The sequence below is a fragment of the Lichtheimia ornata genome (genome assembly GCF_029851405.1).
Source record: "Lichtheimia ornata isolate CBS 291.66 chromosome Unknown scaffold00064, whole genome shotgun sequence".
In the NCBI taxonomy this organism is placed as follows: domain Eukaryota; kingdom Fungi; phylum Mucoromycota; class Mucoromycetes; order Mucorales; family Lichtheimiaceae; genus Lichtheimia; species Lichtheimia ornata.
Genome location: NW_026695384.1, coordinates 149,543 through 166,655, shown reverse-complemented (window position 1 = coordinate 166,655; position 17,113 = coordinate 149,543). Strand labels below are relative to the sequence as shown.

General features: G+C 43.5%; 4 protein-coding genes across 4 annotated transcripts; 2 read left to right on the top strand and 2 right to left on the bottom strand.

Annotated features, from left to right (window-relative positions):
• Positions 1-1,332: 1,332 nt before the first annotated feature.
• O0I10_010104 (uncharacterized protein) lies at positions 1,333-2,504 on the top strand (the record flags this gene model as incomplete). The annotated part of the gene is made up of 4 exons (XM_058490087.1): positions 1,333-1,367; positions 1,841-1,912; positions 1,972-2,152; positions 2,214-2,504. 4 exons carry the CDS (start codon positions 1,333-1,335, stop codon positions 2,502-2,504), a joined length of 579 nt encoding a protein of 192 aa, XP_058339196.1.
• Positions 2,505-2,835: 331 nt separating this feature from the next.
• O0I10_010103 (uncharacterized protein) lies at positions 2,836-3,966 on the bottom strand (the record flags this gene model as incomplete). Its single annotated transcript, XM_058490086.1, has 5 exons — positions 2,836-2,869; positions 2,936-3,071; positions 3,137-3,508; positions 3,564-3,720; positions 3,841-3,966. 5 exons carry the CDS (start codon positions 3,964-3,966, stop codon positions 2,836-2,838), a joined length of 825 nt encoding a protein of 274 aa, XP_058339195.1.
• A 1,674-nt stretch (positions 3,967-5,640) lies between these two features.
• Positions 5,641-11,894, top strand: O0I10_010102 (uncharacterized protein; the record flags this gene model as incomplete). The annotated part of the gene is made up of 20 exons (XM_058490085.1): positions 5,641-6,000; positions 6,077-6,388; positions 6,451-6,504; positions 6,562-6,966; positions 7,034-7,381; positions 7,444-7,761; positions 7,820-7,972; positions 8,038-8,383; positions 8,449-8,598; positions 8,665-8,972; positions 9,036-9,152; positions 9,214-9,382; positions 9,439-9,644; positions 9,707-9,865; positions 9,924-10,212; positions 10,269-10,422; positions 10,487-10,655; positions 10,711-11,400; positions 11,472-11,559; positions 11,626-11,894. The coding sequence occupies 20 exons, from the start codon at positions 5,641-5,643 to the stop codon at positions 11,892-11,894; spliced, it is 5,064 nt and encodes a 1,687-aa protein (XP_058339194.1).
• A 1,704-nt stretch (positions 11,895-13,598) lies between these two features.
• Positions 13,599-16,034, bottom strand: O0I10_010101 (uncharacterized protein; the record flags this gene model as incomplete). Its single annotated transcript, XM_058490084.1, has 3 exons — positions 13,599-15,822; positions 15,881-15,929; positions 15,998-16,034. 3 exons carry the CDS (start codon positions 16,032-16,034, stop codon positions 13,599-13,601), a joined length of 2,310 nt encoding a protein of 769 aa, XP_058339193.1.
• Between the last annotated feature and the right edge of the window lie 1,079 nt (positions 16,035-17,113).

The following is a 17,113-nucleotide window of genomic DNA, read 5'->3' as shown; positions in this document are numbered from 1 at the left end:
AGATGTGTTTATTTGTTACTCGCAGATCCTGTGGTTCTTCTCAGCCTTCCTTTTTCTCTCATGCATGATGCACAATTCATGCAGCTGCATCCAATACCAAACATACACACACACACACACACCATGCTCGCGGTACACAGGAGGTAATAAGATTCTTCATCTCTGTGTAAGCATTGTTAACACCGCATACAAAGGAAACTTCCATATTCTTAACATGCTTCAGATGTAATCGTTATAATGCCAAGACACCCAGGGCAGCCATTTTCTGCTTGTTCTTGGCAGGGTGTTATGTATCTCGCTGACGTGTATATGCTTGGCAGGGTGTTTTGATATACGTGAATGTTGCACCCTTAAGCTTGGCATTCAGGGATCAGAGTATGTTGTAAAGAAGCGTGGTATAAGCTAAAGGCGGGAGTCAGCAATGAAATGCTGGGGAAGTTGTTAACAATGATGATGAGATCACCACACGTGCATTCTTTTCTCTTTCATTCGAGGTGACAATCAAACAGGGATAAAGAAAAAGAGGGGAAGTCAAGGAGCAAGCTTTATTGTCATCAGCTTTAATACTACTAATGCAACGTGATTTCTTCTTCTTGTTGACCACACATGTACGTACAAGCAACGATCGGTGAATGTAGTTGGCTGTCAAATCCCTGAACATTCTTTTGGTTTGTAATTAAGCAACCACGGCTGTGCGTTGCATATGGTAATACATTTAGAATTCAATGTAAAAAAAGGAAAGGCTCAACATTGCGATTGTATCATCTTGTCCGATACGGAGCCCTCTTTTTATGCAAATGTGTCAACCTACATCGAACCATGGGAGATCAACGATAAAGAAATTAAACATTGGCATCATTCAGGGACCACGCATGATGACAATCTTCCTCTCGATAAAAAGTGTTGATGCTACGGATGTGCCAGAATGGTGTTTGGTTATTTGAAACAGCGACGTCACAAAGCGAGCGAAAGGCGCTTTTACGCGTGCATGTGAAATATGGCATGCTTCGAAAGGGACTCCTAGCTTGTTGCTAAAATATAAAGAACAGACTCATTGACAGGATTGAATTCAGAGGATAAGAGGTTACGTGATGACAATGAGCCTTCACGAGGCTTTGATATCGTTGACATGTTTGTCTCGGGGATTCAAGTGAATTTCCTTAAGTGCGCGCTAGCCAAACAAGTCAAGAGGGGGGTTATCTCACATCAATCGCTTTAGTTTTCGCCCTCCACCTTATTGCTCCTTTCGTGACACACCACCTCGTCCTTCAACCGTTTTCACTCATTTACTGCTTTCAACCCGAGAAATCCCCCCCCAAAAACCGTTATACTATGCAAGCTATCAAGTGTGTTGTTGTTGGCGATGGGTAAGTTTATTTCTTGTTGTCTTTTCAGGTGTCAACCGTGTGTGGGTATGTGTGTGCGTGTGTATGTATGTGAGAGGAAGGAACAAGATGGGGAATTCTGTCATGCAACATGCGATCGCTTTGGCGGCTACAATGGAGTGGAAACCGAACATACAAGAAGCTCGCATCATCACGGCTGCAATCTCGAAGCGAAGGGTGGATTGGTTGTCTCTGCTCGCCAAAATACAGCAACTCGTTTTCGACCCAGGCACACTATTTTACATGATCCCACTCATACAGTCTACTACTACTGCAGCATACCAGCAACATGTCAGCATGATTGGGAACAAAAAGGGATTGGAGGAAAGGGATGGATGAAAGGAGGAGCAAGTGCGCGTGAGGGTTGTTTCACGAGGAGGATAGTGTCATTATGTGGGGAGGGCATGATTCATTGTTATGGTCATTGACACGTACTCATTGATCTTTTATAATAGTGCCGTAGGCAAGACATGTCTGTTGATCTCTTATACAACCAATGCCTTTCCTGGTGAATACATCCCTACAGTGTACGTGGATACGGATTGGTTGGCATGGATACATGGGCTGATTACATTTATTACTCTAGATTTGACAATTACTCTGCCAATGTGATGGTCGATGGAAAGCCAATCAACCTTGGACTTTGGGATACGGCTGGTCAAGAAGATTATGATCGTTTGCGTCCACTCTCTTATCCTCAAACCGATGTCTTTTTGATTTGCTTTTCATTGGTGAGCCCTCCCTCGTTTGAAAATGTCAAGACCAAGGTAAATGGAGTTGGATCAAAAAGTGGATACAAGTAGGACTAAATGTATCGTATCTATTTAGTGGTATCCTGAAATCAGTCATCACGCTCCCAATACACCTATGATCTTGGTTGGCACCAAACTCGATCTTCGGGAAGATCCAGAAACGATTGCAAAACTCCGCCAAAAGCACATGGCACCTATTTCTTACTCTCAAAGCTTGCAAATGCAAAAAGAGATTGGTGCTGTCAAATATCTCGAATGCTCGGCCCTGACACAAAAGGGTCTTAAGAACGTCTTTGACGAAGCAATCCGTGCCGTTCTTTGCCCGGCTCCACCTCCAAAGAGACAAAAGAAGTGTATGATTTTGTAAAAACATCAAGAGGGAATTGCACGATATGATCATCTCCTTTTCTTCATTCCCTTCCCCACCTCCTACCACACACATCGCCCTATTTTCGTTGCTATTTCTTATACCAATTTTCTTTTTACAATAAGACCATCTCCCAGTTCTTAATGCCTGTTTTCTCTCTGGATGTTATTCTTGCGTAGTAGTTGTTTATTCTATAATGATTCGAATAGAGGGAAATGGCGGAAAGTGTCGCGGCGTTGGTAATGGAAATGATGTGGCATGGATTATATATAAAGGTGCGTGCATGTAATGTGGAGGGGTTATCGTGTATAGTGCTTCTTGGTGAAGGTCGTCATGAAGATTGTGTATCACCGACGACAATGTATCTATGGAAACATAATCATCAATACCTGTAAGACCCGGTGGACATAAAAATGCATCTTTATGCTTACCCCTTATCTCTGACAATGCTACGGCATCGCACAAACACGTGGTATTTGAGAACCCATCGTGGTGCCACGGTTCCTTGACCATCGATCACATTATGCTCTTGAAGGATCTTGGATAACGTGGCCGTATCCAGGATATCTATTGATATACGCCATTCAATGTTATTGCAAAGTCCATGTATGCAAGGAACGCTGGTAACTTACCCGATCGATCTCCGTTATGCAGCAACTCTACGCCATGTTTCTTGGCAAGGGTGATCATGGATGATGGCATATTGCAGCATTGAGAAACATTGATCTGGTTCACTGATGGTTTCACGGTGATGGCGTCGTCGGAGAGGATCTTTTCAAGCTGCTCTTCAGTGAGCTCGGCTACACCCAATTTGCCGAGTGTATCTTTTTGATGCAGCGTCTCGAGTCGTTTCCAAGCTTGAGTCAATGGTGCTGTGCATGTCGCTGATCCAATCGAAAGAATAAAGTTATCAATGTATTCCACTCCCAAAAGCCTTCGCAAGTGTTCTAATGCTTGATCAATGTGGCTATCGGTCTCATTTTGGTCCAGAATGAAAAGTTTAGCTATATCCTCAATGTTAGATCATGATGATCCACTCTTTTTCCTTTTATCACCAACCTGTGACTTCAACGTCGCTTCGATCCTCCGGCAATATCCGACTTTCGAATCGAAGATCTGGTACTTCAAGAAGCGACTCATCGTTGCAATAACGGTATGACTGAGAAGTGGGATTGCCGAGCGATGTTCGGAGCGTATCATTAATTGCATCAAGCAGCTATACATACACAAATAGATATAAGCCCATCATGATCCCGCATATATACATACATATCTCTTTGCCCATCCTATTTGTATTGTATGTATCATCCCAACAGCAAAAAAAAACAAACTCTACCTCTGCGTTTCCCTTTTTGTTGACGGCCTTGGTACGTCCGGCTACGCTACTACGCATAACGTTGCCCGAAAACAAGACCAGCTTTTGGAATGGCGGTACTGTAGTTGTGAGTGCTTGAGCCGGCATTTCGACTAAAAGAGAGATCGCTCGGTGAAAAATAGAGTTGTGGAAAACAAGAAGCAAAGGTTTTGCTTGTCAGCTAACGACAACAACATACATGGAAAACGCGGACTTTGGACGCCACCAATGGATTAACGAATTAGGATGGCGCAATCTTTCCAATTCTCCTCCATATATACACACGTGGGTTATGCCGGCCCGGCTTGTCTCGGCCACAACACCGGACATCTGCTTTTTCATTCTACACTTGATTACTCATCCACCCCCACACATCATGGTTACAAGGCTTACTTTATACGTGATCGAAAAAGACCATCAAAGCGTTTCATGAATGAACCCCCCGTTCACACGTGGGAACAGATATACCCCATTTCGGTCACCTATCTATGCTAGTGAAATACACACAACATCGTCAACGTTTTATGTACATAATGGAAGAAAGGAGAGGGCATCATTATTATCACGAAACCGACTATTCCTATGCATGGGTTTTCATGCATCAAAAAACCTATTCATTCACCCCTTTAATTTCATTGTCTGAGAATAAAGAAAAGCAATTGATAGTACATGGAGGTCGCATACGATCATCTATCCACAACCACACTTGTAAGTCCACATGATGCTCATTGGCTGTGAAAAGTGCTTTACATACGACAACATGTGGTTAGCATTGACCCCAATCATTCATCATAATACATGTAAGCTTTGATTTGAGGAGTATCCAAAAGTGTACTTTATGCATCAGCCTTGAAGGCGTTTCATTATCATTGGATGAGTGGATAGGTTAACATAAGCCCCAATACCCCTTTGCTTCGTTCATGCCTGTAATTTCTTAGGTAGGAGAATATGTATAAAGGTTCAACAACGAGCCCACTCGTGTATAGGTGGAATAACTTAACCAAATGCAATACAGCTAAAGGTGATGGAATATCATAATAAGGAAAAGGTGGTTAATGTCATTCTTCTGGGTTATACTACGTTTGTTGTACAACCGATGTCAAATTGACACATGTCGATGTCAACGACAGACAAGGTTAGACAACAACGATGCTAGGATGCATACGTTGGTATCAGCCAAGATCGAATTGTAGGTCCTTGTGGGAGATGATTTTTATATCTTGGAAGAAGATTGGGATTGATCTGAAGGTGGCGTGGGGTGGGGGGATGGGTTGGGTTACATTGAGCTCAGGGCAATTTGACCAATTGTCTCGCGAGTTTGAGCAAAGACCACACCACAAAGTATTTCTTCAAAGCAGCAGCCATGTTGGTCCCATGATAAGCTGAGGACAATAAAAGGTAGTCCATGGCATAAAGAAAACTCATTTTATTCTAAAGATGATTTCAGGGGAGGGTAGAAAAAGTGATGATTATTGTATTCAATATGGGTGGTATAGTGTAAGTGGATGTTCAAAAAGAGGTTCCAATCAAGTAAAGGGTAGCTGGAAAGTGACGTGCGGAATACTATCGTTGTCGCACCCAGCTGCTGTGTATGTATGTGCGTGTGCGTGTGTGTGTCTTGTCGCTCTCGTTTACTTGACGCTCTTCAAAACAGACAAGCTTCTTCTTACTCCCTTTTATCCTTTGCTTTTACAACAGCACCTTATCTAGTACTGATCTCTCTGGATCTCGTGCATGTAAATGTCTCGCCAACCCACCTCATCTAATCTGCCACATCACAACATGTCGCAGCAACAACGGCCACCACCACCTCCACCACAGCAGCAGCAACAACAACAACAACCACAGGAAGGTGTATATCCTCCACCTGGACACTATGCAACATCGCCCAACAGCGATAAACGGGACAATGCTTTTGGAAATGGTCCTTCAACAACTGGATCAAGTGCATTCACAGGGCCACCACTTCCTCCACCGTCAGCCATGCATCGTCAGTCTTATCCAACTACGCATCAGGTGGACTATTCAGCACGTCATGAACCTCCTTATCCGCCTGTTTCTTCACGTTCCTTTGCACCACCTTCTCAACAGTCGTGGGACTATAATGAACGCTATATGGAGCAACATCCACCCTTGGGTCAGGTAAAGTATACCTTAAGACGCGATGTATACATACAATACACCTTGTTACAAGACACTCATGCCTATGTTTGATTAGGCTGGTTCACCTGTACGCCATCATCATCATCATCATCATTCACAACAACCACAGCAGCCACCTCAACAACCACCACCCCCTCCACCACCGTTTCAGCCTAGAGATTATGCACATCCTAGTGGAGGAGCTTCAACAGGAACAACAACAACAACGGGTGGTCCTTCACTGCCATTGCCTCATGATATGGGTCCTCCTCCTCCTTCTTCTTCTTCCAACTCTGCTTTTCAACTACCAAGACCCCCAATGGCCACCAGCAATGCCCCGCCCTTTGATCCAATCCGCTCATCGGCACATTCTAAACCAACGGAAGCGGTAACTATCCAATAACAACAAGCGTATACATGTATATAAAGCTAATCTCTATAATCCAATAGGTATCATCGCATCATCCACACGTGGGCCAGGATCATGGACGTCTTCCACCACAGGTAAGAAAAAGAAAAAAAGAGATGGAACGATTCGGAAATATTAACTTGTTATTATAGGCTGGATATCACTTTGATCGTGCTCCACCTCCAACATCCACGGCATCCCCTGTCATGTCTATTTCACAGCTCTTGTCATCAGATGCACCACCACGTCCCCCTCAACAACCATCCACAGCTGCACCTGTGCGTATAAGCCCACTGTCACAATCTCAAACTTTTGAGCGAGAGAATCAAACTGTACCCGAAGCCAAACCTTCATCACAGCTTGAGCAGCAGCAACAACAGCAACCATCATTTCGTAGCAACGGCATCCGCAATTTGCTCAACAATGAATCGGAAGAAGCAGCAGCAGCACAACCAATGGCTGATTCTGATACAGACACTGAAGATATTCCATTGATCTCACAAGGTGCTGGTGGTGTCGCTATTGCAACTCCTACAACAAAGAACCATGACAAACAGGTAATTGTGTGTGGAAATTGGGTCATTGTCACAAGCAGCTGACAAAAAGGGGGCAATTGTTTATTAGATGGGATCAGGATTACAGAGCACTATGAATGGACAACAACAACAACAAAGCCATGAATATGCAACACAACGACCTGATGAGCATGTGACCAATGGTATCGCCGATAGCCGAGTACCACAAATCCGCCATCGATTTGAATTGAGTGATGATTCATCAGGAGACGAATTAAGCGATCACGAGGTGCCACGCATGAAAAGCTTAACAGAAAAGACGCTTGAGGAATTACAAATTACGGATGATGATGATGAAGAGATCTTTGATACACATCGGGATGAAATGGTACAATACATGATCGAGGTTCATAGACGACGGCAGCGTGTGATTGAAGATTATGAGAATAAGCGAGCAGTAAGTTGAGGAAATAGGGTGTGTGTATATGTGTGTTCCTGGATATTGATTTATTTCTATAGCATCGACATGCAAGAATCAGTGATCATCTTCAACGCATATATGAAAAGCGATATGGCTCTGATTTTGTGAAGCAAGCTGCCAGCGAGAATGAATCTTCTACGATCTCGGCAACAACAGCCATGCTGCTACAGGCTGCCAAAGAGGACAAGGAACGACTCAAGAGGAAGAATAAGCGTGCAAGGCTCAACTCGGAGGATTATGATTCGGATGCCACAGATCAGCTCATTTTCCGTAAGCGTGATAAGATGTCAGCACGACAAATCGATGATGAACGCCAAAGAATTTGGCTCAATATTGCTCGCAAGGATATTCCAAGAGTAAGTATGGGAAAATGTAAAGAGTATGACGGGATGCTTACGTTGTTTATCGTTAAAGATGGCACGTATTCTCTCACGAGTACAAGCTACACGCGCAGGCAATTGTAAAAAGATTGCACAATACTGCCAAAAGGAAGCCAAGCGTGCTGCAGCCAAGGGTAATCGAAGTCAAAAGGATATCCAACTCCGTTCCAAGCGAGCTACCAAAGAGGTTTGTTGTTGAGGATGGAAAATAAGGGAGTGACATAGTTTATTAATATGGGTTTGGGTGTATAGATGCTTGCATTCTGGAAGAAGAATGAAAAGGAAGAGCGTGAATTGCGAAAGAAGGCTGAGAAGGAAGCATTGGAGAGATTGAAACAAGAGGAGGAGCGACGTGAAGCACAACGACAAGCACGCAAGCTCAACTTTTTGATCACTCAAACGGAGCTTTACAGTCACTTTATCGGTCGCAAGATTAAGCAAGATACGAGTGAGGATGATGAGACAGCAGTGCCTACTAGTGAACCACCTACGCCTGCAGCTACAGCTTCCGAGCCCACTGTCAACATTGAAGACAATGATGAAGATATCGATCCAACTGCTGGAGAACAAGCTTTGGAAGAGATTGACTTTGATGATGGTATGTATATAGGATGGATGGTGGCAATCATAGGAACAAGAGTGGTTGACAATCAACATGTATAGATGACGAAGCCAAGTTACGTGAACACGCTCGACGAAGTGCACAAAATGCATTGGCTAAGCAAAGAGAACGTACTCGTGCATTCGATGAAGGTGCTCGTGAGCGTCGTGCAGCCGCTGATGCCTCTGATATTTCAATGAGTGCAGCTCAATGTGAGTGATTTTCTTGTCAAGATGAGTCGACAAAGTATCCTAGGTTGCTGACAACATTATCTTTAGTGGATACCATGAACTTCCAAGATCCTTCCAGTATGGGCACAGAAGAAATCAAGCAACCCTCTATGCTCATGTGTCAGCTCAAGAGCTATCAGCTTAAGGGTCTTAATTGGTTGGCCAACTTGTACGAGCAAGGCATCAATGGCATCTTGGCAGATGAAATGGGTCTCGGTAAAACAGTGCAATCTATCTCTTTGATGGCCTATCTTGCAGAAGTCCATAACATCTGGGGCCCCTTCCTCGTCATTGCACCTTCCTCTACGCTACACAATTGGCAGCAAGAAGTCTCAAAGTTTGTCCCCTCCTTTAGAGTAAGTCGATGATGGAAGCATAGATGGATCTTTATTTCATGGGAATTAATCGTCCTTGTTTAGGCACTCCCATACTGGGGCAATCCCAAGGATCGTAAAGTGCTACGTCAATTCTGGAATCGCAAGCAGCTATATGGTCGAGACGCTCCTTTCCACGTGGTTATTACAAGTTATCAATTGGTACGTTAAAGTTGACTTTATCTTGTACGATGATCATTAACCTTGTCCTTTTGTACCATAGGTTCTCACCGATGTCGCCTATTTTCAGCGTGTCAAATGGCAATACATGGTTTTGGATGAAGCACAAGCTATCAAGAGCTCGTCAAGCGCAAGATGGAAACAGCTACTCGGCTTCCATTGCCGTAATCGACTGCTGTTGACGGGTACTCCTATTCAAAACAGCATGCAAGGTAAATCGATGCATTTGAAAGGATTTGTGGATTTGAAATTAATACGTGATGTATAGAATTGTGGGCTCTTTTGCATTTTATCATGCCAACCCTATTCGACTCGCATGAAGAATTCAGTGAATGGTTTTCGAAGGATATTGAGAGTCATGCCGAGAACAAGGGCACCCTTAATGAGCATCAATTGCGGCGATTACATATGATCTTGAAGCCATTTATGCTGCGTCGTATCAAACGAAATGTCCAACATGAGCTTGGTGAAAAGGTAAATTACCAAATCAACCCCATTGGCGATTATGTTATGATGCTCATCATCCACACTATTAGATTGAAGTTGAGATTTATTGTGATCTGACAGCCAGGCAACGTGCCTTGTATCGAGGTCTTAAGGAGAAGATTTCTATTTCAGAGCTCCTCGAAAAGGCAACGTCACTCAACGAAGAGAGCATGGATAGCCTTATGAACCTTGTGATGCAATTCAGAAAGGTATTTTCGAGCACTTGTGGCAACGTCAACATATGAAACTTAATTTCTTTATTTATAGGTGTGCAATCATCCCGAGCTTTTCGAGCGTGCTGATGTCGTTTCGCCCCTTTCATTCTGTGCCTACAGCGAAAGCGGTGCTTTGAGCAAAGAAACATCCTTATATTGTCCCTATTCCTCTCGCAGCCACATCAAATTCCATATTCCCAAGCACTTGTATCGAGATGGAGGCATTTTACGATCACCAGGAGAACGATCCAATGCTGGTTTCTCGACCCGATACCTCGACAATCTTATGAACATATGGAACCCTGACTACATTCATGAATCCATGTTTTCCGATGACTCTGGTGAGTTTTGTACTTTGCAAATCGAGCGTTCATGTAACTTACATGGGTAACTTTAGATCCTGCATTTTCTTTCCTCCGCTTTGTTGACACATCTGCCCAAGAAGCAAGCTATGTTTTCAAACAATCATTGGTTGCACGATGGATTGCACACCTTGCACAACGTGACAACCGCTCACGGCGGCGTTTCTATGCCAACCAGGATGGTGAAAGGTGAGAAATCAAAGAATGGGAAAGGTTGTGATTATAAACTAAACGAGAGAATACGTGTGCTTAGCTATGATGATGCACCTATCAACACCTTTGCCCGTTTCCTTATCACCGATACCATGTCACCTACATGCCGATTATCTGTTACACCCAATGGACCTATGGATCACCTTACCAATGTTCGTGGCTACACCGAGTATCTCACGTCCAAATTCGATAATTGCTATATCCCAGGGGTAAGATGATACCACTCATTGGATTTATTACATTCATGCTCATATTCTATAATAGGCTCGAGCTGTTCCTGTGGATGCTATTTGCGATGATCGGTCATTTGCGTATGAGCAAAAGGATATCATGTTTGATCCATCAGTGCGAGCATGCCTATTTGGTGAACCACAATACATTAGCAACCATGAACGACCTGAAGCGATGACGTTGTCAACCATTGTTCGCAAATCGGATGGACAGGGTATTATGCCAGTGAATTCATCTGGTAGTGGCTATTCAATGATGCGTGTTCCTGCAATGCGTGATTTGATTTTGGATTCCGGCAAGCTTGCTACCCTCGATCGATTGTTGGAGAAACTCAAGAGCGAAGGACATCGATGCTTGGTGTATTTCCAAATGACACGCATGATTGACTTGTTTGAAGAATACATCAACTACAAGCAATACAAGTACTTGCGTTTGGATGGTTCATCCAAGATCTCGGATCGTCGTGATATGGTGCAAGATTGGCAAACAAGGCCTGAGATATTCATCTTTTTGCTCAGCACACGTGCTGGTGGTCTTGGTATCAATTTGACAGCAGCCGATACAGTCATCTTTTATGACAGTGATTGGAATCCAACGGTGGATCAACAAGCCATGGATCGTGCCCATCGTCTCGGTCAAACAAAGCAAGTGACTGTATACCGGTTAATCACCAAGGGCACTATTGAAGAACGTATCTTGCAACGTGCCAAACAAAAGGATGAGGTAAATCAAGACGCTTTTAATACCTTGTTGCTTGTACGATTGTTAAACGTTATCTTTTTCCATTCTTTTAGATTCAAAAGGTGGTCATTTCTGGTGGCGAGTTCAAGCAAGTCGACTTCAAGCCAAGAGAGATTGTCTCGTTGTTATTGGATGATGAAGGTAAAGAGCAATCTGTGTATGTGAGAATGGCATGAACAGGCATACTAAAGATAAGGTGTATTGTAGAAATGGATAACAACTTGCAAATGCAGCTGAAGCGGAAAGCGGAAGAGGAAGAAAAGCGTAAAGCAGCACGACCATCCAAACGAAAGAAGAACAACAATAATAATGGAGATGCAGTCAAGGCAATGGATCGTCTTATGAGTGCTGGTGGCGATACTCTTCCTGAAGATGAAACACCCGCTGCTGCCGGCAGTAGTGGAGGAGGCAATGGCAATAGCAAGAAAAAGAGTCGGATCGGCCGGCCGAGGACAAACATTTCATTCACAGGCTAAACATCATTTGAGCACCCTTTATCATCCAATTGTAAGGATGGCAGTGAATAATAAAAAAGCAAAACTTGTGTATATTCTCTTACTGTAATACTGAGCAGCTTTATTTACATGATGACGTTTCAATCATTCCTCTTTATGTCGGTAGATGATTGCTGCAATGCATCAAGGAGTACATTATTAGGTGCACGATGATATAAGAACCTCTCTTTTTCTCTCTTTCTTTGCATACGATGCATATGTACTACCTCTCAAATATACGTTCTTCCATACAAACATTTCTATCCAATACGCTATCCATGATGTTACCATATGAATGTTGCCTCCACGATCACTCTCCACTGTATTGTCATTCACCAGCAGAGTCTATTATACCACACATTTCAATATAACACGTCATCCGCTATCTGTGGCGCCATTGTTTGTTTGAGACTGAGATGCCTGTCAATGACATAACAATGCAGCTTTGTTTAGTATAAAGAAAAGTTTGGTTCCCAAGATGATGGAACTTTGTACACAATACTGCTATGTAATCAGGGGAAAAGAAAGTTTGACGCCATCGGATGTGGGGAGCTATAAACAGAAAAATGGAAAATACGTATTTTGTACATAAGGGAATTGTGAGAAAGCATGCTGTACAGAAGGGAAAAACGCTAGCTATCATAATAAAGTTGCGTGCACGCAATATAGAGTAACATTGTAGGTATACGCGGTCGTAGTAGTAGTGTAGTGTAGTAGCATGTAAGAGGAAAAATGGAAAGAAAAGGTGGGATTGTGATATCTTACACCGCCATAAAGGTGGAGAAACGAGAGATGATGAAAAAAGATGGTTTAAAGAAAAAAGAAAGCCTCATCGGCCGGCGTGTCGACACCAGAATTCATGACTAGGCATTCAAATACGTACACATTTCAGCTAGATTTATTGCAGATATGGTATGTAGTATATACCTGAAGCGAGTGACATCGACGCCACAGCAAGAACAAAAGCCAGCTTTCTTGGATAGGGTAATGATCGATGTTGTGTTGTTGTTGGTCGTGGTGGTGGTGATGGGGGCAGCATAGCCTGATAGGTGCATGGTGTGTATACAGTGAGCGTAACGTATGGGTATGAATATGGGTGTGAGTGATCAGGGGATGAGAAAGATCCGCACATGTGGCGATCCTCTTTATATATTCGAGAGGTTTTTTAACCCCCTGTGAGTCGCCTTGTGTTCATTGTGCATGCAATTCTTTTTCTCCCAAGGGAAAAACGTACATCGATGTGGTGCATGAGAGCTTGCAGAGATCATCATTTGTGTGCGTGTGTGTGTGTCATGTTTTGAATGTAATGCGGCGAACAGCGTGTTCTATGGTAAAACTAGAAGGACATGTGAGCAGTTTCTACGCACATGTCATGCATGGAGATGATTGCCTTGGACGATGTTTCATGAGGGGTTTAAAGAAAAAGGTACATATCAGGCGATTTGCGTGTGAGAAGAGTTATAGAAGAAGAGCCATATGGGATGGCTTTAGACATCAATAATACAACAACATGCACCTGCACACACACAAGAAAATCTCATTTCATTTCGGACCAAGAAGAACCAATTCCAGCGCAGATTTACACTGTGGGTATATGTATAAGAGAGGGAGAAAGCAAGAGAGTGGGGGTATATACACTAGCAATAATAATAGTAATAATATATGAACATGATGCCGGAGTAAATGTTACAACAAGAGCTCACGGTACTCCTCCTCCATTTTCCCAATAAGGTTTGCCGCATGTAGAGAGCGAGATGCATTATTACGGACCATCGTCAAGCAGTGTTCCAAATCGTTGCGTACCCGTGGTAACATGGCTTGATCTTCTACATCCAAATAACGTTCAAATCGGACAACTCGGGTTAACAACACCCATACATCCATCAACACTCGCATATCGAAAAAGCACCGCCACTCAGATGATGCATCCAGGAACCGTAACAAACGCACTGCATTGATCGCTGTTTGAATCGCCAGAGAGATCACACTTGTCTTGCTTTCCTCTTCAGGGAACATGGCGCCCATCACCATAGCAAAAAACTCATCATCGGTACCACTGTATCCAATCACTGGTTTGACCGAAAGTAACTTGTCGATGCGGCGTGCCCATTTTGTACCAGCCGCTTTCCTTCGTTCTTCAGGACCCATGATCAATCTTCCACCTTGCCAAAATTGTTGCAAGTGCGCCCACCGTGTTGTTGATCCTTGAAGACGCTTGTGCAAAAACGATTGTGCAATCAAAAGACCCTCATCGTATAACGCCAACGCTGCCAGTACAGCACCAATGCCCTTGACCTTTGTCTCCTTTTCGACCGTTTTCATATACGTATCATCTGGGATGTTCATTGCATCGAGGACAGGCAATGATAACTTTAATCGATCCGGAAGCATATGCGTATACCAATGAACCATGACATGATTGATTTGTTGCTGAACAACCATCTCTGTTAATTCTGCAAGGTCCCTTGGCACGGTTGTCATGGTAACACGGCTGTTGTTGTAGATGTCACGTCGTAATTTCTGAAGGCATCGATGCATCTCAATCAAATCATGCGCCTGAATGCTGTCATCATCCGCTGCAACCCACCACTCATCAGTGGGATTGTGACAAGCTGCATAAAATCGGGCGTATCCAGTCTCCCGCTGATCACGATCATTGTTATCAAAGTCTGTTGCCAGCTCAAATAGTCGTATTTGCTGTAAAAATGTCTGTAGCCGATGAAATAGAATCGATTCTTGTACGTCATCCTTCATCATCGTTATTTGAGTGGTGTATTCAGGTCGTAGCATGTTGGCCATACGCAAAGCAAGGTTGGTGTAATGTGCGGAAGTTGAATCATGCCCGATTGTCATTTCATACAATGCCAAGAATACAAAGGTCGCAAATGTCTCCAAACAAGGATCGTCAAATCTATCGGCTATCAATTGTCGTGCTTGATCATAATAACATCGTGCATATTCAAGATGGGATCCAGCCGGTATAATGCTGCTTGTATGTTGACATGACGACAAGCAAATGCCTGCACACAATGCCATGACTGCTGGTGATGATGTAAGGCTATTGTTGTTGTTCTCGTAGGGATGCACAAAGAGTCGAATAAATGTTGGTATGTGGACTGCTAAATGCTGATAATGTTTGCATTTCCAATATGCGTCGAGTAGTGGTTGTATAAAACGAGCGATGGATTGGGAGCAAGGCATCGTATGGTTGTCTAAAGTTGGTGATGGTGGTGAAGAAGAAGAAAGTGTAATCATGCGCATGGAATTAACCCAGCTCCTGCAAGTTGTTTTGCCGTACTTGTTGAGGATCATCGTGTTGAAGGCTTTGATCAATGCTCCGTAAGTCGAGTAAGCGTGGAATGTGAAAGGGACATGTTCCTGAGAATAGATAGCACCCGTCATTGCATGAAGATGTGGTAAAAGGTCGTTATAGGTGTTGACGCATGTTTCAATCTCCATCTTGCCATTCCTGATAGTCAATATCCAAGGTCGTCGTTGTTGATGATTCTGTTGCTGTGATAAGACCACTGACATGGATCCATCCTGCGCGATCACTCGTTGTCGTTTGGTGCTGCGTGATAGAGTTGTCATGATCGATGATGAATCATCCGTCGTCTCCATCGATTCGGGTGTAGCGGGATAAGCCGCACTCGGGGTCCTTGCCCGTGGTGTCCATTTGTTGCTATGACTATGCGAGTCGTTGTCTTCATGGGATAAAGGTGGCGTTGGTTGTCGTTGAAAGGTTGTTGCAGACTGCAAGCTGGCCATTTCTTTTTGTAGCAACTCAATCTCGGCCGTCAAGGCTTCAATCTCACAGTGCATTTCTTTCTCTTTGGCAATTTGGATGAACTCTTGATCGCGAGGCGAGAACCCTTTCAGGTACACACACTTTAAATTGAACCGTTCGCATCTACGCAGCAGGTACTCGGTCAATCAACTCGAAGCATAACCCCTTGCAAAGAGCCCACCTGTCGCATGGTTGCTTGCAATCGCATTTTCGCTTCTGCTCTCGGCATTCTGGAAAGTGGCAATGGGGATACTTTTAGTGATAAGGAGGAGCGAGAGAAAAGGTATTGAACCCCCACCTTCGCAAGGAAACCGCTTATTTAATTGTTTATTCATTCCAAGAGGTGTCCATAAGTAGGTATGCAGTCTTGTTTATATCAAGCGGATCGAAATGATGTTTGGCAACACAAGAACACGGACCTCTATAGCGTAATTCTTCCTCAAGATATACCCAGTGATGCTGAGAACCAAAAAACGATCCACGTAACCCATGGTTACTTAAGCGTTGGTCGCACTCCTTGTAAGACAGCCACCCGTTTCATAGTTCCACATGATTCGAAAAGTGCCGATCAACACAATGATGTACCTAATAGCCTTGCATCGTGAATAAAGAGCATGTATACAAACACATCATATAAACATTCTTATGCTTTAATCCGATTACCTCTCCGATTAACCGCTGTCTCTACATACCCAACGCAAGGATTTTGGTACGTATGCATGAATTGCAACTAGATCTCGTTCACGTACGAGGTATCAGATGTACGTCGAAAAGGGCATTGGGCGACCGGAGTTTTCATTCAAAGGGTTATCTGATCTTGTGCACTTCATCTTTGTTTCAGCGATCATGCGTCATAATGATACGGGGAAGCAGCAAATAATATCTGTAATGTATAGCTAAATAGCATCCATAGGTTTTCCATGTCACATGATTTGACATGAAAATAAAGAAACCCTATTTTTAACAACACGTTGAACGCATACTCATATTACTGGTTCATTGATCCAACCATTTTCATTGTCTCTAAAACCTGCATCAAACAAGAGCTACGCCCTTTCGTTTTCCTACATGCACTTCTGAGAAAACGACGTTCAATGCATGATTTAGTTTTGGCAAACGCTGGCTACAGCTTCTTGTAGCTGGCTGATTCAACCTACCAGCCATCATCATAAAACCACGTGGTGTGTCATGGTGACAAGGTTTATATGCGGCAGCAGAGATCCCATTTCACTAAAATGTGCTTGACCAACGCTGACGACTGGTATACGCAGCGAATTGGATGGCGATTTTTTTATACAACGTACCTTATCGGCGTATAGCAACAAAACACAAAGGTGCAGTAGTGCGTAAAACTTTTTCTCCTATACACGGCATCAGGCGTTGTAAATGTCGTTGGTGGTAGAGCAACCAGCAA